The 19,180-nt window shown below is 37.6% G+C and overlaps 4 protein-coding genes across 5 annotated transcripts; 2 read left to right on the top strand and 2 right to left on the bottom strand.

Annotated features, from left to right (window-relative positions):
• The first annotated feature begins 244 nt into the window (after positions 1-244).
• On the top strand, positions 245-4,613 carry LOC123212037 (LRR receptor-like serine/threonine-protein kinase RGI3). Its single transcript, XM_044631060.1, has 2 exons — positions 245-3,497; positions 3,902-4,613. Exons 1-2 carry the CDS (start codon positions 650-652, stop codon positions 4,441-4,443), a joined length of 3,390 nt encoding a protein of 1,129 aa, XP_044486995.1. The 5' UTR covers positions 245-649; the 3' UTR covers positions 4,444-4,613.
• Positions 4,614-5,441: 828 nt separating this feature from the next.
• LOC123210801 (cell division cycle protein 48 homolog) lies at positions 5,442-9,709 on the bottom strand. Its single transcript, XM_044629284.1, has 9 exons — positions 9,531-9,709; positions 9,000-9,165; positions 8,694-8,922; positions 7,849-8,615; positions 7,531-7,752; positions 7,078-7,149; positions 6,673-6,954; positions 6,125-6,484; positions 5,442-5,995 (listed from the first exon to the last, which is right to left on the bottom strand). The coding sequence occupies exons 1-9, from the start codon at positions 9,566-9,568 to the stop codon at positions 5,699-5,701; spliced, it is 2,433 nt and encodes an 810-aa protein (XP_044485219.1). The 5' UTR covers positions 9,569-9,709; the 3' UTR covers positions 5,442-5,698.
• Positions 9,710-9,824: 115 nt separating this feature from the next.
• On the top strand, positions 9,825-14,470 carry LOC123210802 (2-oxoglutarate and iron-dependent oxygenase JMJD4). The gene is made up of 9 exons (XM_044629285.1): positions 9,825-10,213; positions 10,415-10,585; positions 11,296-11,458; positions 11,593-11,710; positions 12,335-12,404; positions 12,499-12,579; positions 12,971-13,027; positions 13,154-13,265; positions 13,689-14,470. Exons 1-9 carry the CDS (start codon positions 9,935-9,937, stop codon positions 14,159-14,161), a joined length of 1,524 nt encoding a protein of 507 aa, XP_044485220.1. The 5' UTR covers positions 9,825-9,934; the 3' UTR covers positions 14,162-14,470.
• A 1,275-nt stretch (positions 14,471-15,745) lies between these two features.
• On the bottom strand, positions 15,746-19,103 carry LOC123210453. 2 transcript variants are annotated; one of them, XM_044628814.1, is made up of 8 exons: positions 18,972-19,103; positions 18,565-18,878; positions 18,369-18,455; positions 18,036-18,257; positions 17,424-17,588; positions 17,240-17,293; positions 17,009-17,155; positions 15,746-16,350 (listed from the first exon to the last, which is right to left on the bottom strand). In XM_044628814.1, exons 2-8 carry the CDS (start codon positions 18,781-18,783, stop codon positions 15,973-15,975), a joined length of 1,272 nt encoding a protein of 423 aa, XP_044484749.1. In that variant the 5' UTR covers positions 18,784-18,878; positions 18,972-19,103; the 3' UTR covers positions 15,746-15,972. The 2 variants fall into 2 exon arrangements, with proteins under 2 accessions (XP_044484749.1, XP_044484748.1); XM_044628813.1 differs by having other exon boundaries at positions 18,565-19,071.
• Between the last annotated feature and the right edge of the window lie 77 nt (positions 19,104-19,180).

The following is a 19,180-nucleotide window of genomic DNA, read 5'->3' as shown; positions in this document are numbered from 1 at the left end:
ATTAAACCTTTTTTATCTTTTAATTCTAAGATTTAATCATTTTTTTACATAATTTAATAAAATATAATTTTTTAAATTCAGATGTGGGAACAATTTAAAAAAAAAAAATAGAGGAAAGTGGTCGTTTTCTTCTTAGTAGAACATGTATCTGTTTTGGTGAGAAATCCGAAAGAATACAAAGAAAATTTCGGGCAAAAACAAGACCACCACCTAAGAGATAAAAAAAAGTTTTGATCCTTTCAAAAAAAATTTGCAGACAAAAAGTCACTTGCCCACCAGCCATCCTTCTCTCACTTCTTCTCATTCAAATTATAAAAGCAGTTAAATCTCCCCTTTCCCACCCTCTCTTCTTCTGCACCATAAACAAACGTTTAAAACACCCCATCTAAAATTCCATTTCTCTGCACTAACATCATGGCCTAGCTGTGTTTCTTGGATCCGGAGATTCTGGGTTTCTTTCTCATTTGTTTAAACATTTAACATTTTTATTTTTTATTTTTTAAATTCTCATAGCCCACCAGACATGATTTGGTTTCTCTTAGTGTTAATTCGTTATTTTATTTGTCCTCCCCTAGGCTCCCTTAATCCCTCCCTCGGTCTCGTTTTGTGTTGTTCTTCTCATTGGAGTTTGTAGCATAGGATAGCTGTAATGCCTGTATATCCATGGAACCTTTTCTCTTCTCTAATCCTTTGTTTTTCCATTTTATTTCACTTCCCTTTCACACTTTTCGCTGTAAATCAACAAGGTGAAGCTCTTCTTTCATGGAAGGGAACCTGGAAGGGAGCTCTCTATGAGTTAAGTAATTGGGATTCCAGGGATGATACTCCATGTGGGTGGTTTGGAGTTATCTGCAACTTCAACAGTGATGTTGTGGAATTGAATTTGAGGAATGTTGACTTGTTTGGAAGTGTTCCCTCTAATTTCAGCTCATTGTTAACCTTGAATAAGTTCGTTCTATCTGGAACAAATCTCACTGGTTCGATCCCAAAACAGATTGCTTCTCTTACCCAATTGAACTACCTAGACTTGAGTGAAAATGCCTTAACTGGTGAAATCCCTAGTGAGATTTGCAGCTTGTTGAAGCTTCAAGAACTCCATCTCAATTCCAATCAACTAAAGGGTGCCATTCCAGTTCAAATTGGGAACCTCACGAGCTTGAAGCAGCTAATATTGTACGACAATCAACTCAGCGATGGAATTCCGAGTTCGATAGGGAAATTAAAGAATCTTGAAGCGATTAGAGCTGGTGGAAATAAGAATCTTGGAGGCTCCTTACCAGTAGAAATCGGTGACTGCACCAATTTGGTAATGATAGGCCTTGCAGAAACTAGCATTTCAGGCTTCCTTCCATCAAGCATTGGCCTTCTGAAAAAAATCCAAACAATTGCTATCTACACCGCTCTTCTCTCCGGCCAAATCCCACCAGAAATAGGCGATTGCACTGAGCTTCAATACCTTTACTTGTATGAAAACTCCCTCACCGGATCAATACCCAGCAAACTCGGCAACCTTAAAAATCTTGTCGACTTGTTTCTCTGGCAAAACAACCTCGTTGGAATCATTCCTCCCGAGCTTGGCAACTGCAATCAATTAGTTATCATCGATGTATCGATGAATTCATTAACCGGAAGCATACCCGAATCATTTGGCAATCTCACCGAATTGCAGGAACTCCAACTTAGTGTCAATCAAATCTCGGGCGAAATTCCGGTTCAAATTGGAAACTGTGAGAAGCTCACTCACATCGAGCTAGACAACAATCAGATCACAGGTGCGATTCCTTCAGAGTTGGGCAATTTATCAAATTTAACTCTTCTATTTCTCTGGCGCAACAAGCTTGAAGGTGAGATACCTCCCTCCATTTCCAACTGTCAAAATCTGGAAGCCATTGATTTTTCTCAAAACGGATTAACGGGTCCTATTCCCAAAGGAATTTTCCAGCTCAAGAAACTCAACAAACTTTTACTTCTCTCCAACAATATCTCTGGTGTTATCCCGCCAGAGATTGGGAACTGCTCCTCATTGATTCGTTTTCGTGCCAGTAGCAATATGTTGACCGGATTCATTCCTCCGGAGACAGGAAATTTGAAGAATTTGAACTTCTTAGATCTCAGTTCAAACAGGTTGACCGGAATTATTCCAGGAGAAATATCTGGGTGTGGAAATTTGACTTTTCTTGACTTGCATTCCAATTCGATTGCTGGAAACTTGCCGACAAGTTTAAGTCAGCTTGCTTCATTGCAATTTGTTGATTTTTCGAATAATTTGATTGAAGGGACATTGAGTCCGAATCTCGGATCACTGAGTTCACTCACCAAACTCGTCTTGAGTAAGAACAGGTTGTCAGGTTCCATTCCGAGTCAACTTGGTTCGTGTGTCAAGCTACAGTTATTAGACCTTAGCAGTAACCAGCTTTCAGGGAGCATCCCGGCGAGTTTGGGGAAGATTCCGGCTCTTGAAATTGCTCTGAACCTGAGCTGCAACCAGCTTTCCGGAGATATTCCTTCAGAACTCGCGGGTTTGGACAAACTCGGGGTCCTCGACATATCACATAATCAGCTCACTGGTGACCTTCATTTTCTCGCCGAGTTGGAAAATCTGGTAGTGCTTAATGTCTCGCACAACAAATTCTCCGGGCGCGTGCCCGACACGCCATTCTTCGCAAAGCTGCCTCTCAGCGTCCTTGCGGGAAATCCGGCACTCTGTTTCTCAGGCAACCAGTGCGCGGATTCTTCTTCAAACGGGGGCAGCGCGTCCAAACACGCTAAAGCAGCGCGTGTGGTCATGGTGGTACTTCTATTCGCCGCATGTGCGCTGCTTCTGGCGGCGCTGTACATCATCGTGGGACCGAAAATGCAGGGCTTATGTGGGTCCCGCGGCAACCAGGGTGATGACGATGTGGAATTAGGCCCACCTTGGGAGCTGACACTGTACAACAAACTCGACTTGTCAATTGCTGACGTGGCAAAAAGCCTTACAGCTGGAAACATCGTTGGGCGCGGACGAACCGGTGTCGTTTACAAGGTGACTCTTCCTTCAGGATTAACAGTTGCAGTGAAAAGGTTTCGGGCATCGGATAAAATATCCACAGGGGCATTTTCTTCAGAGATTGCCACATTGGCCAGAATTCGACACCGAAATATCGTCAGACTATTGGGGTGGGGAGCCAACAGAAAAACGAAACTGTTATTCTACGACTATATGCCAAACGGGACTTTAGGCGCCTTATTACACGACGGCGAGTGCGGTGGGTCATTGGAGTGGGACACACGGTTCAAGATAGCATTGAGTGTGGCCGAGGGGCTAAGTTACTTACACCATGACTGTGTACCAGCTATCTTGCACCGAGACGTAAAAGCGCAAAATATCCTGTTAGGGGACCAGTACGAGTCGTGCTTGGCGGATTTCGGGTTAGCCAGATTGGTCGAGGATGATAATGGCGGTTCGTTTACGGCAAACCCACAATTCGCTGGGTCCTACGGCTACATTGCCCCGGGTGAGTTTTCTCTTTCACTTTTCAGCCATCATTTTCATTGTGATTATTTATCTCTCTGGCTCTTTTCGAATAACAGTAATGAGAATGACAAATGAACCTGTTGGTTATATAATTTTTACTTTGGTGCATGAACTAATTTACTTGTTTCAGCTAACAAGTTTTTGATTTGACATGAAGCTAAGCTTTATAATTTGGCATTATTAGGTTGCATTATAATTTGAAAAAGGAATCCCGATTATTATAATCAAGTTTGCAAGGTTCTCTTAGTCACTACGAGCTTAATAAAGTTTAGAGGAGTGATTGACTTTAACTTGCGAGATGACAAATTGAGAATCAACTGTTTTATCTAATCAGCTGAAGCTCATGAATTTAGTATAAGTAAAATTAAATGATCATTGGTGCAGAATATGCCAACATGATGAAGATCAGTGAGAAGAGTGATGTGTATAGCTATGGAGTGGTGCTTTTAGAGATCATAACTGGGAAAAGGCCGGTGGATCCATCATTCCCCGATGGACATCACGTTATTCAATGGGTTCGAGACCATCTGAAGAGCAAAAAAGACCCAGTTGAAATTCTTGATCCTAAACTACAGGGCCATCCAGACTCGCAGGTACAAGAAATGCTACAAGCATTAGGAATCGCCTTGCTTTGTACTAGCTATCGTGGAGAAGATCGTCCCACAATGAAAGATGTGGCAGCATTATTGAGGGAAATTCGACAAGAACCTCCCACAGGAAGCGAGCCCCACAAGCCCACCAGCAATGTTCCCAAAAAGATTGATCAAGCTCCAACAAATTCGTCATCTTCGGTGACCCCAGCTCAATTGTTGCTCATTCAAGGATCTTCTAATTGCTCTCTTGCTTATTCATCTTCTTCGTCGGCTAGTTATATCTCAAGAAAGCAACAACTATGCGATTATTATCAGAGTAATGATGAAAATTAAAATTAATTATTTCTAATATGAATCCATTTTTGGATTAGTCTGAAGTGCAAGTGTTGTAAAAATGTAGTTAGTTGAAATCACTCTTATAATCTTAAAGTAAGAACTTGTATTCAATATTTAGTTTTTAGTTGTGATTCTCTTAATAATCGTATTATTTAACATAATAGTCATTATCATGTCTTTAAATTACTTTTGGTGTTGGGTTTATATGATTTTTAAGATGTGTTTCTCCAAAAAATCATACTAATCATTTGATTTTTTGATAGCTTAGTTACAAGATGGCAGCATCAGTGTATTACAAGTTGAGTTAATTATTGGCAGTGCATGAAGCTATTTCTGAAATTACAAGTTGCTTAATTTTGATGTCTAAAGCAAATGGCATTTTCAATTGAAAAGGGAGGGGTAACAGCCAACTGTTGCTTGAATGGGAAGTCATTTTGTAATTACATAAAAGAGAGCTCATGGCATGTCTAAAAGTGCGAGTGAGAATGAGGTTAAAATGTGTTTTGGAGATGAAAAAGACAAATGGAAAGCCGTGGATGTGTGGCTGGCTGTGGGGCAAATATGGGTAATGATTGGGTGAGTGAAATAAAGCCAGGGCTCCATCTCCATCCTTCACTTTTATTTCAAGGATAAGAAGAAACTTCCATGGAGCCATCAAGGCCCCCCACCCACGTGAAAGATAGAGACATAAAACATACTGGAACCAATCCACAGAATGCCCATCCAACGCCCTAGAAACAAAACAAACCATACTTTTCAGTGTCAACTAATGTTAACCAGAATGGCTTACTGCAGTGTAAGACTAATTAATTATCAGTTCACTACATGCACAAGCTAGAGTTGCACGATTGTTACTTCTGGTTGGGCAGACTGGATTTCATTATCAAACATCTAACACGAGCTCTGTATATCTCATCTTTTCATATCGGACGCCCCTCCATGGATTTGTCTATTTAAGCCACAGCAAGTTGCCAAAATTACAGTATGAATACAACTTAAACAAGAACAACAACTACTAATTCATCAGCCGGTATATTTGGGAAAAAAGTCTAGAAGCTAAGGTTCACAGTCTTACATATATTATACAATGAAGTTAAAGCCTTCCTTACACATCAAAACTAGATTCCATATCTATCCACATTGGATCTTATTAGAGAAACTACTTAACATGTGTTCATATGGCAGTATATCTATCTTGTGCTCTACTTGACTTCTATATTCTGTAGCATCTTGAAGTCACATGGGTGTTACTTCAGTTATACAGATCATCATCATCTGCAGCACCAGTTGCTGAGGAGAATGGGTCTGAAGCACCTGTGGCAGCATTCTCAGTCCGATCTGGAAACCGGAACTCAGTTCCAATTCCACGAGATTGCTGTAAAGTCTGTGCAAAGAGCTGGTACTTGCGGATGTCTGCATCACTGACACTCCGGCGTGCAAACTTCATTGACTCCTCAAAGTGTGCCGCTTTTATCTCAGGTACATCATCAATATCATCTTCTTCCATGGCCTGAGGATTCTCGCTCTTCCTCCTCTCCCTCTCAATATCCTGTCATTCCAAAGACTACAAATCAGATATGAACTGAGGAACTGAAGAGAGTAAAAAGAACAGGTTAAAAATATAGTTTTCCTGAAACATGAGTACATGCATGCCTCAACTTAAGAGAAATTTTCTTACCTTCTCAATATTTTCTCTTATAGCATATTTGCAGGCACGTTGACATATTTCAGTAATATCTGCACCACTAAAACCATGGGTATAACGTGATAAAGCTACTAAGTCAACATCATGAGAGACAGGTGACTTCCGCAAACACGCTTTAAATATCTGAAGACGGGAAGCCTCATCTGGCAGAGGAATATAAATTAATTGGTCCAAACGTCCAGGCCTGAGCAATGCTGGGTCAATAATGTCTGGGCGGTTGGTAGCACCTATGATAAAAACTGTTTTTTTTGCTGTCATCCCATCCATTTCAGTCAGTAGTTGATTCAAGACTCTATCAGCGGCACCACCAGCATCTCCAACAGAACTTCCACGCTGAAAGTTGGAAGAAAGAAAGAAAAAGCCAAATATAAACATCATTCATAAGAACCATAACAGTTAGTAGAAGAAAACAAGTGACCTATGAATCTTCTGTCTTGCTGTTAGTGTTCAAATGGAAATAGGGTGGTCAATCAAAAATAATTAGGCGCACTATTTGCAGAAGGCCAAGACAAGATATGTACCTGTGTAGCAATAGAATCGAGTTCATCGAAGAATAGCACACAAGGTGCTGACTGTCGTGCTTTGTCAAAAATCTCCCGTACATTTGCCTCACTTTCTCCAAACCACATTGTTAGCAACTCAGGTCCTTTGACACTTATGAAGTTAGCCTGACACTCATTGGCAATAGCTTTTGCAAGAAGGGTTTTACCACAGCCAGGAGGTCCATAGAAGAGAACACCCTTAGAAGGTGACATGCCAAATTTCTCGAATTTCTCAGGATGCTCCACTGGGTATTGTACAGTCTGCCAATAAATATTAGCCACATATGAGATAGATGAAAGTGGAGAAAATAAAAACAAGGGGGAAAGTAAGTCTGCTTATAACTTGTTCATAACAACCATATTAACTAGGGACATATTACAAACCTCTTGAAGCTCTCTCTTGACATTTTCCAACCCACCAATATCCTCCCATGAGACATTAGGAACCTCCACAACCTACAGATCAAAACATGCATCTGTTCTTCTCAACAATCTTTTACTGGTTCTAAAATATATGCAAGAAGGATAAAGACACAATAAAAATGTTTTCAGGTAAGAACAAAATAAATTAACAGATACAATTCATAAAACCATGCAGTCAAAGCAGATTAACAAAACAATGTGAAAACGTATACAACCACCACTACAGAAAACTTGTATTGTGTAAATGTGATTGCATGAACTGTTTTGCCACAAGTTAAACCTTTCTCAAAATGATTATTCAACCAGAGCATTCTCTCTTCTGAGGACTAAAAAGGTCATTGAAGCCCAAAGAGCATCGATTTGAATTGATTAAGTAAACAAAGAAATTAAAGAAAAAGAAAGTAAAAAACTCACAGTTTCACGCAAGGCTGATGGGTTTGAGATCCCCAATGCAGTTAGGAAGTGTTCATTGGTTACAGCCATTGAATTCAATACCTCAGCATCAATTGTCTCATCCTCTAAGTCAATGACATCCATTTTCTCTCGGATACACTGAAGGGCAGCTTCTGTACAGAGAGCAGCAAGATCTGCCCCAACATAACCATGGGTATCCCTTGCAACTCTTTCAAGATCAACCTGAAACATGCCATCAACTAGGAATATAACTATACTGAAATAATAAAGCAACAAATGATTTATACAAGATAATGAGAATTAACACATAAGTCTTACATCTTCAGCCAGTTTCATATTTTTTGTGTGAATTCGGAGAACTTCCAACCTTCCAACTTCATCTGGAACACCTATGTCAATCTCCCGATCAAATCTTCCAAATCTCCTCAAAGCAGGATCAATGCTATTTGGCCTATTTGTGGCTCCCATGACAATCACATGGGCCCGGGACTTAAGGCCATCCATTAGAGTTAGAAGCTGGGAAACTATACGCCTCTCCACTTCACCATGTGTCTTTTCCCTCTTTGGAGCTATGGAATCTAATTCATCAATAAATATGATCGATGGGGCATTCTTTTCAGCTTCCTCAAATGCCTTCCTCAAGTTGCTTTCACTCTCACCAGCCAACTTTGACATAATTTCAGGTCCATTAATCAAAAAGAAGAATGCACCTGTCTCATTAGCAACAGCTCTAGCAATCAGGGTTTTTCCAGACCCAGGTGGCCCATAAAGCAAGATCCCCTTTGGGGGTTTCACACCAATTGATTTGAAGAGCTGAGGGTGTCTGAGAGGAAGTTCTACAAGCTCACGAATTTGAGCCATTTGCTTCCTAACACCACCAACATCATCATAGCCTACCTCATTTAACCTCTCCTCATCCTCACGTTTGATGGGTTCCCCTTCACAGAAGATCTCAGTATCTGGTGCAACAACACAGTACTCCCCAGGGTCTGTCTCAATTACTTTAAACTCAACACTACGCATTCCACCCCTGACTAGGAAAAGGTCACCTTTTCTCACAGGCCGGTAAGATTCCAAGAAGTATGCTGTTGAAACAAGAAGAAATAATTAATGAAAACAGGATAGAAAGATACTGATAGTGATAAATAAAGGATGATACTTACGTTTTAAATATGCATCAAATAAGTTGCCAGTTACACCCTCAATTGAATCATCAATGGGAAGGATGTGAACCCGCCTACCATATTTCACATCCGGGCATTGATGAACAGATACGACATCTCCAAGGCGAACTCTAAGATTAGAGCGTACGACTTTGTTCATTCTCACTTTTGGTTCTTCACATTGTTCATCAGCAAGAACAATGCAAACAGTGTCTTTTCGCTTCTTCCCCTGCACAGCAAAAAGTGCTTTAATTAATTCTGAAAAGAACATCCCCTCTTAGCAGCCAAAAAAGAGGATAAAGTTACCTTAATCAAAACAGTGTCTCCTCGAAAAAATTGCAGCTTTTCCATGGTCGTAGGGTGCATGGAAATCACAGAATTGTCATCGTTAACAGCTTCATCAACAACAAGACGGTTGGGAGACTTCTTACGCTCCAGGATTGCCGTGGAAAAATCCTTCTTATCACTTTTCCTGTTAGAAAGAAGCAATAATTCATTAATTAGAATAAATAAAACCAGCCATAGAAAAAGGCAAGCACGGCACTCAAAATATAGCTTTCGAGGTAACAAGTTAAGACTTTAACATAATTCAACACTCGAACTGATCAAGCCTTGTTAAACAGACGCAAATTTTTCATATCATTCAAACCATTAATTCCCTAAAACCCTAACCAACCCCAGAACAAATCAAAACAGAGCTTCACACTCACGAATCCGGAACATTCAAAAATAAAAACTTTCACTCGACAACGAAAATTGACACTCCCGAAGTTCCAGGAAGGCATAAGTAACCCTTAAAATTGAAATAAAAATAGAAAAAAAAAAACTGATACGCACGGGTTCGAAGAAGATGGTTGGGCACTAAGATCAGCCATTGCTTTTGAATGTGTTTTTTTTCTTAAGCTCCCTAGCTTGTTTCTCTCTTTGCGTTATAGGATTCTTGGAAATCACAGCTTAAAGCGTGCAAAGTGAGTGATCGGTTTTGGCTCGGCGGTTTGTATAAAGATAGTGAAGAGGTAGGTTCTTTTTGTTTGGACTCCGAAATAGAACAAAGCAAGGACTTCTGTTTCAATCAGGACACTAGTCGTTTAGTCAATTACATGCAGCCACGTAAACAACTTTTGCCGTTTCCAGTGATTCTCAATATCTCCACCTGTCACCCACTTCCCAGATGACCGACATGTCGTTTATCAATGACATGAAACCGGCATGTCGTTTTACACATCATCTGACCTAAAAATATGACTTCTATTACCTTCTCTCGTTCATATTTTCTTTACCACAAATCTGTAGCCCGAACGAGTACAGCAATGGGTGTCAAGATCGGGGGGCAAATAGAGAAAGTGAATGGGAAAGAGCTGACTTACGGTGAGTTTGTTGAGAACTATTTGGTAAAGAACCAGCCAGTGGTGTTAACGGGTTTAATGGATGATTGGAGAGCTTGCAAAGACTGGGTCACTCATAATGGTCGGCCTAATCTTCAATTCTTCTCTACCCATTTTGGAAAATCCAGGGTTCAGGTTTTTACTAAATTTTCATGTTCAGATTTATTCTCTTGTAATTGTCTTTTTTTGGCTTAATTTTTTACCGCTAAGGGATGTAAACATTTAACATAGTATATTTTCTAATGAGGTTAAATTGGACTAAATAAATTTTCTGTGTGTGTGTGTGTGTATATATATTTGAATTTTTTTTTTTTTTGGATATTTTGGTACTTCTAGGTTGCGGATTGTGGTACCAGAGAGTTCACCGATCAGAAGAGAGTAGAGATGTCTGTTTCGGAGTTTGTGAAACATTGGATTGAGAATTCTACTCAGGAGGGTTGTGATGTTTCCATCAGTGAGCCGAATGGCATGCCCGTGCTGTATTTGAAAGACTGGCATTTTGTCAAGGTGAGAGTTCAAATTAGTTCCTTTGGTTGCGTAACTGATTACTTGGTGCTTTTCAAAGCGGTAGTCCTTTTACCAAAATGATTTAATCGAATAGCTCAGTTTGTGTGCTGTTGTTGTCAACTCAAGTGGTAAATTGATTACATGCCATTGGTGTTTACTTGCTCTCTATGCATGCTTGCAAGTTTCCACTTATTATAGACGTTTGTAGAAAGCCAAGGTGTGGATGAACTGTTATGTTAGCAACTCACTTATCGGCTTCAGAGATATAGAAGACAAACTGTTAGTCTGAGAATCTAGCAGAAAATAGATAAAAATATGTTTCAGGTTCTTAATAGATAATCTGCCATGCCTTTCAGATGCTTTTATTTTCAATGGACTGGGGTAGATATCATACTGATTCAAGACTCTGCTTTTTGACATGGAAGGGCGTGAAATGTGTCATCTTAGAGCTGATGCTTCGTGTGGGATTGAAGGACAATTATTACATGTTCAAATGAATTTCATCTGTTATTTCATCAGGTTTTATTTATTCTTATTGTTTTTCACTGGGGAAAGGGGTAAATTAAGAAATAAAATATTTAAAATGGACTCAGACCAATGCAGAGATTGTCACATACCTCTAGCCATTAATATATCTAGGTGAATATGTCTAAATATCTGTGGCTTAGCCGTCTCTCTGATTCTCTCATCCACTTCAATCTGATTGTCAGGAGTATCCAGAATATGTAGCGTACAGAACCCCACTGTTTTTTTGTGATGATTGGCTCAATCTATATCTCGACAATTATCGTATGCATAAGGATCCTGATACTTATCAAAAGGATAATGAAATAAGTTGCTCTGACTATCGTTTTGTTTATATGGGAGCAAAAGGTTTGAGCATTGTATTGTGATGTCTATATATGGATTCATTTAATTTGTGTTGGCTTTCAACATCTATACTAGGTCTTTGTTTTCTTGTGTTTTTGGTGTGAAAAAAAACTCTCAAATTTCAATTTTTACGGCAGGATCTTGGACTCCACTTCATGCTGATGTTTTCAGATCTTATAGTTGGTCAGCAAATGTATGTGGGAAGAAAAAATGGATATTTTTGCCTCCTTCTCAGTGTCATCTTGTGTTTGATAGGTATGCTTAAGCTTGTTTCCCTATGATTATATAAATAAACTTACATTCAGTAAGTTAGCTTGGCCTTGTTCAGTAATATATTATCTAAACTTTTTGCGACATAACAATGAAGATAACTGTGTATAATGTAAAATGAGGATGTGAAAGCACCAGAAGTGCATTTTTTTTATATAAATAGAAAAAACTCAAATAGAGCCAGAAGACAAACAACCATCTTCATGCTTTGTATAAGTTTCTGTGTTGCATGCATTGGTACCTATACATGTTTATGGTATAGTTTATAATAACAGTTGCTTATTTATCCACTACAGTGATTTCCAAATGCAACCAATAACCATATTTCCCTCTTTGTCATTTTTCTTACTCTATAATGTTCCCATAACTTGTTCTTTGGGCTTGTTTCCTTTGAGTAGTACACTGAAGCCACTCCATGTATAAAAAGGGTGGGAATTGAGTTTCAACCATAGGTCCAACCTGTGCATTTTATTGATATAATGTCAATTTTATTTGCATCTAGATGGTACTTGTTATTTTTAGTTCACTTATTGATGATATAATAAATTAATTTTCACTTTTTTATCTTTTCAACTCTGTTGCCTAACTTGGCTTTATGTTTTGATTCAGGAATTTGAAAAACTGCGTGTATGATATCTTTGACAACGTCAATGAAACTAACTTTCCTGGTTTTAAGAAGGTAGGTCACCATTCTAGATTGTCAACTCATAATTGTAACTTCTTGTACTATGTACTTGGTTTTATGTGTTTCTGTGGTCATGTCATTTTTGTAGGCTATCTGGTTGGAGTGCACTCAAGAACAAAATGAAATCATCTTTGTTCCTAGTGGGTGGTATCATCAAGTTCATAATCTTGTACTTTTCATTCTTTTGCCTCTTCTTTTTTTTTTTTTAATATGAACTGGATATGTAGCTTTTCTGGTGCTTTGATTTTGTAATTAAGGAAAGGATGCTAGTATTTGTTGAACTGAAGTTTATTGTCTGATTTTGCTAAATAATCTAGTTAAATGTCTCTAATGTTAAAAATTATTGAACAGAAAAGAAAAGTGACAAATGGTTATGAGATTTATCCCATTTCAGTGTATCAAACATTTTATGTTTTGTCCAACTTCTATCTCATTTTTAACCTCTGATCTTCACAGCATTTGGATATTAGAACTTTTATTTGTGTCTCTTGTCATTCTGTAAGTCATTTTGCATGGTGAATGGCTATATTTCCATTTTAACGCATTTGTTATGCTTCCAGGAAGATACAATATCCATAAACCACAATTGGTTCAATGCCTATAACCTTTCTTGGGTGGTAAGTACAATACTGCTGCCAAAGTAATTCACAAAGTAAGAATAGCCCGTGGAAAACAAAAATTTAGGGAACACTAGGGCTTTTATAAAATTGAAACATTTCTTATTTTTGCCATCTCTCTTTCAGTGGGATTTATTATTGAAGGACTATAGTGAGACCAAGGAGTACATAGAGGATATCAGGGACATTTGTGATGATTTTGAAGGTCTCTGCCAACGTAATCTTGCAGCTAACACAGGTATGTATTAATCTTAAAAGTTTATGTTATCCATTATGTCTGATATCCTATTGAATTGCTCCAAACATGTGCCATTTTAGTTGATCTAGTTCTTCTAGTTCTCATGAAACCAAATAATTCTCCTTATCAAATCTAATTAGAAAGTTACTGCAGCCGAAACCATCCTGCTTGATGCATATAAAAGATTATTTAATAGGATTGGTACACGTTTGTTTTAGGTTGATTTGATTTCCTCTTGCACAAGTTTGTTGTCATTTATAGTTTTGGTGTCCTTGAGTTAGAGAATTGTTCTATACTTGTTTTTAGTGATAATCAAGTGTCCACTAACTCTATCACTATGCATGTGTTAAAATGTTTGTTATAATTTAGGAATAATGTTTTTAATAAACCATATGTTGTTTTCTAATTGAACCTCTTTCGTAGGTATGAACTTTTATGATTTCTTCGCATTTGTATCACGCATCACCTTACTCAATGTGGTCCAACTTTTCCAACTACTTAGAGACTCAGAGAATCCAATTTGGAGCTCATCCCCAATAGCTCAACACTTAGCTTTGAACCTTGTATCCATAGGGAAGATTGCACTGAAAATGAAGTGTGTGGGTGTCCCATCAGGAAATTTTGGATTTTTGGTGGATGTGAGGGAAACTTTAGATGATCCTGAGTTTTTTAAACTCTGCATTGGTTTTTCCAGAACATATGAAATGGTACACAAACTACAAAAACAGAGCTGTGAGTCAAAGAAATCTTTGATGGTTGATCTTGAGGGTTATGGTTATTTGATTTCTACTCCTGAAGATCTCATTAAACTTATAGACTATGCTACCAGAAAACTCAGTGGCAACTGCTCTGAGGAAAATATTTTGCTGCCTAAATTTGATGATGCCCGACTATGACGCTCTGTTATTGCTAACGTTCTGCCACAATTCAACAAACTATTGAAGTTTTGTAATGATGATATATTGATATCCATTTTTGTGGGTGGGTTTGGAAGGGAAGGCCGCCTCACGATTAGATTATAGATACAGAGGAAGTATTGAATCATAAACAAATTGAGGTTCAGAAATGGAGATGTGACTGTAACAGCCCGATTGTAATGGCAAATGCCCAGCTACTTGTATTTATTCAGCCATATCAGTACAACTTAACCACTTAAATTGGTTGCTGTATTAATTTATTTTTATCAGATCTACATTTTCATTCAACTCTGTTTTTTTCATGCTTCGTTTATACTTTGTATTGTTCTGCCACATTTCAGCCAGTCATTTCCGTAGTTTACTTTTAACTGAAACAATGGATTATGGAACCACATATATATATGTATATATATTTTCAAATAAGAAATCCCATTTAAGTTGGATTGTTCTTTCGGAGTAGATAAAACCTGATTTCAGTGAATGGTTTCATGGCCATTAAACTATGTAAATACATTGTTTGATTTTAAAATATTATTACAAAAAATTTACTTATGACCTCTTGTACGTGGAGTCATCCTTACAATACCCAAGAATTCGAATTTGAAAAAAAGGGGCTTTTAAAACCCGAAACATCTTTTCATTACTCCATTGCTTTGGTCTTTTTCTCTATTGGGCATTCTTTTATGAAACCCAAGAAAAAGCACCCGCATGAGAGGCCAGCTTTTGTTTCTTCCATTGCTTTATCTTTGATCAGACTGATTAGTCCCACAGGGTTTTGGCTTCGGTTCTTTTCATGCTAAAGCAACTTATTAAACTTTTTTCCAGTTCATGTCAGGGTCATCATAGTTTTCACTAAACACTCTATTTATGATATAAAGTGCACTTAACGATGCAAGCACTTGAATATCTGTTAGCTTACAGTTGTAAAGCTTTTTTTCCTTGTTTGTTTGCTCATCATTGTCAGTCATTTTTCCTTGTCATAGATTTGCCCTTGTAGATTAATTGTTGTCCCTTTCAGAAAACCCATTTCTTTGATAAGTTGAAATTGATATATGGGATTAGTTGACAGGGAGATTAGGTGTTAGTTTACATTGACTTCTCAATCGGGAAGTGCCTTGCTTCTTTCTAACAAAATAGAAAGGGACAATATGGTGTCATAAAATATACCTTAATTTAATACCTCTCCATTATTTTTCTTTGAAAATACAGTAATGGCAGACAATCAGCACAGAAACAATATTAAATAGTAGCTACTGAGATTCATTAGTTTGTTTTAGTTTTTTAATCTTGGAAAACTATGAACAAGTTGGCAATAGTATAGCATTATTGAGAAGGTTCATTTGGCAAAGTGTGGCCCTTTAACACTTGTCTTTTTGTCCTTCCGCACATGCAAACCCATAAATAAATAAGCAATGGCATTGGGGTTGATTTTTAAGAAGAAAGAAATGAAATGGCGAAAAAAAATGTAAAATAAGGACACACCAGCTCACTGCATTTCATAAAGTAGTTGTTAAGGGTGTTTCAGTGATGGGAATATACTGAAAAGTGTAGAGAAGAGACAAGTATCCACACAACCCAATGCTATGAACAATCTTTATGATTATTAAATTTACATAATCATAATGAGGGATGAGGGAGGATGATGATCATCCTGTTAGAGAACCTTCTTCCTTTCTTTTTTACTTTAAGGGAAATTGCAGATCTAACCAAACAATGTTAAGGCGAAGAAATACCCAGAAAAAAATGAAGAAAAATAAAGCTTATCTTTACCTATATATATGATTTTTCTTTCATGGACATCTCACATTTCTACCAGGACCTCCATAATAAAAGTAAGTTCCCCATACATTACTTCTACCTTGTCTTATATCATAACAATTTGGATGGTCAGCCAGGAGGTGAAGATTTGTTAAGGGAATCAAATTATTATCCCAGTCGACAGCCTGCAGGTTTCTGAAATAAGATGCTTTTCCAAATCCTTCTTCTGCAAAATGGCCACTGCCCATTTGTGTAGATGTATGGTAACCAGATGATCTAGAGTTCACAATTTCTCCTCCAAATTGAACCATGCTCGCATGGCTTCTTAAATGACTGAACAAAAATGAAGGCCAATATCCAACTAACAGTCCTGATCCGAACTCTAGCCACCAGTGTCCATGCTTTGGATCCTGCCAATATGTGTTTGTGTTTTAGTACTTTATGAGCCAAAAAAGGAAAGTGTCAAATGATTATGTTCTTGACTGCTCAATGGCAAACATAATGAGTTTAATTTGGTTCTGCTTAATAGTCCTCTTATCCAAACTAAGCTGAGAGAGATGCAAATGGGAAAGAATATTTTACACACAAGTGCCCATAAAACTGAGAGTATGTCCATGTTGCAGGAAGAGGGAATGAATTAACCCAAAGTGCCATCTGCGGTCAGTTTAGTGAAATTACTAAAGTATTTTGCTTTATTAAAGAGAAGAAAACAAAAGTCGATGCAACTATGAAAGCTTTGAAAAGAAAGAGAATCTTAAAATTTAATATTCAGAGAAAGGGAAAAGAATCAAGAAGAAAAATGTCAAACATGCATAGTTTGATCATTCTATTTGTTTTTTTTAAATTAAATGACTATAGCAGCACAGTATAACTTAACCAGTAAGGAGTCAGATTGGATGATCAACATTTGGAAGACTTTTCAAGCAATCAAAGTTAACTAAGTAGTTAAAAAAGTCAAAAGACTTGTAGCTTAGGATCAGGTAACTGACCGACATAATGTTTTAGTTGAAATTCTTTCATACAATTGATAGCAGTATCTTAAACTTTACTCTTGTTGAATGTCCTTACCTTCCAAATCATGAAGCCAATATCAAATTGTCTTCCATTGTAAGAGGACCTTGGAGATATTGCTGCTCCTATTGCAATCTTGTTGTTGGTTTGGACAAAGCCTGAGCAGAGTAGATTGTAGCATCCAGTGGCTCGGTATGCGTCAGTCTGCAAAATTACAAATCAATGAGGAAAATTACTTTTTTTTTTTAAATTAAGGAACAAATTAGAAGAGACCTGGATGATACTCACAGTCCAATATGTGAAGAATCTAGGATAGTTATCTCCATATAATTCTGGGCTAACCTGATGAAATATGAATGAATTAGCTCATTAGAATGGATTGAAGTTTCATAAAATGCTACACACAAAGGAGAAACAGTTATGAAAATAATGGTTTTTTCAAATTTTGAACTTGATTTCAGATGGAACATGCCTGCCAACCGGCTTCAATGGTGTTGAGATCATTGCCAAACGAACCAGAGATGATCCATATTTGTGACAAGCTAAATTCATAAGCATCATCAACCTGCGGCGACCACACATTTAAACTGGCCTTCGCTCCATAATATTGATCCCCATTTACGAATACAACTGCATGCTGTCGTTGACATAGAACTATAAGACTATAAACCAAATTTTTTCCGAGATAAAGCAGAACCCAGTTTTACGGTTCTCTTTAAACGTGTTTATAGACTTTTAACCCATTAATTTTCTAAAGTAAGGCCTTTCCAAGTGACAAAGTGAAGAAGAAATTAATGCTTGAGATACTATCATTGCAAACTTTTGCAATTAATGTCTTTTCACCGCCTTGTTTAAACTTTTCATCACCTCTCAATCAACTATTTGCAACATTGAAAATAGTTGGGAAAATAAGATGCGCCTTTTTTATGGAAACTAGTCTTTTTGTAGAGGAGTTGTTGGAAGAAGAATGAAGGAGAAAAGATATGCAAACAAATAGGAAATGCAATTTTCTTCCATTAACAGTTGAATAGCTAAATCTCTAAAGAATGTATAACTTCATATGGGACTTTGTTTAGATACTAACCTCGTGGCCATTGCCAGTTGAGTCTCTCCTAACATGTCTTACTTTTCTTCCAAATCTTCTAATGGAACTTGCTCTTAATAAGTCTTTCTCAGTGGTTCTTCTGATGGGAACAGTTCCTTCTGGGCATGATTCACCTGAAACTGTCCATAGCTGTAAGGTCTGAATCTCAGTCTCAGTCACTGTTTGTATCGTCTCATGGCCTTTTGGCCTTTCTGGTGGATCCTGCCAAACCAGTATCTTGTTTCAAGCTTGAATAACATGAATATATATTAATTCTTGGTCTTAAAGCTCCGAGAGTGGAGAAAAATCAATGGGAAACAAAAATAAAACTACCAATGGCTTCTGTCCTTTTAGCTCCGGATGGTCAAAAGCTGGTTGAAGATGAGATAAAACACAATCTATCACATCGCCGTCGGGGCTCTGCAGGAAAAAAGAACAACAACCCAGATCAGGAAACTAACAATATAATTAAAAAAAAAAAAAACTAATCTTCACACATAATAAAATCACCAAAAACAAAAGAGAATGCCTGAATTGTCTTCACTGCAGGCTTGTTGACTTTCTTCAGATAGGCAGTGGTTCTCCTAAGCTTTTGAGTCTCGTTACCAGGCCGGAAAGTTTGGTTCACCGGTGTACGGTGACCGGAATCAGACAGAAGAGCTACTGACTGAACAGGGGTTTGTGAAGAAGCAACAAGATAGAAAACAAAAATAAAAATTTTTTTGCGAAAAAAAGCAGAAGAAGCCATTTTTGAAGAATGTTTTTGTGCTGTTGTTTGTTTTGGCAAGAAGGTTAGTGTTTGTATACATTGGCGTTGTCCTCTTCTGTATTTATCCGAAAGTTCTGTCCATGGAAAATGATCCTCTTCATGTCAATACAAAAGAGAAAAGAGAAAAAACCATTCAACAGAAAGCTCAACTTGATTCAATGCCTCACCATTTTCAACATATAAACACACTCATGCACACTCTCTCTAAAAAAATTCTGGTGCCTCGTTTTTGTGTTCTGACACACAAGAAATAACTTCAGGCAACCAATTTATTAAAATACTTGATGCTACATTTAACCATAAGCAGTAACTGTATTTTGTTTTGACTAACGTTTTTCACTCTCGTAGACAAAAGCGGGATATTTATCTAGTATAA

Source organism: Mangifera indica, chromosome 3 (genome assembly GCF_011075055.1).
Source record: "Mangifera indica cultivar Alphonso chromosome 3, CATAS_Mindica_2.1, whole genome shotgun sequence".
Taxonomy (NCBI): Eukaryota; Viridiplantae; Streptophyta; class Magnoliopsida; order Sapindales; family Anacardiaceae; genus Mangifera; species Mangifera indica.
This window is presented reverse-complemented; position numbering and strand designations above follow the sequence as displayed.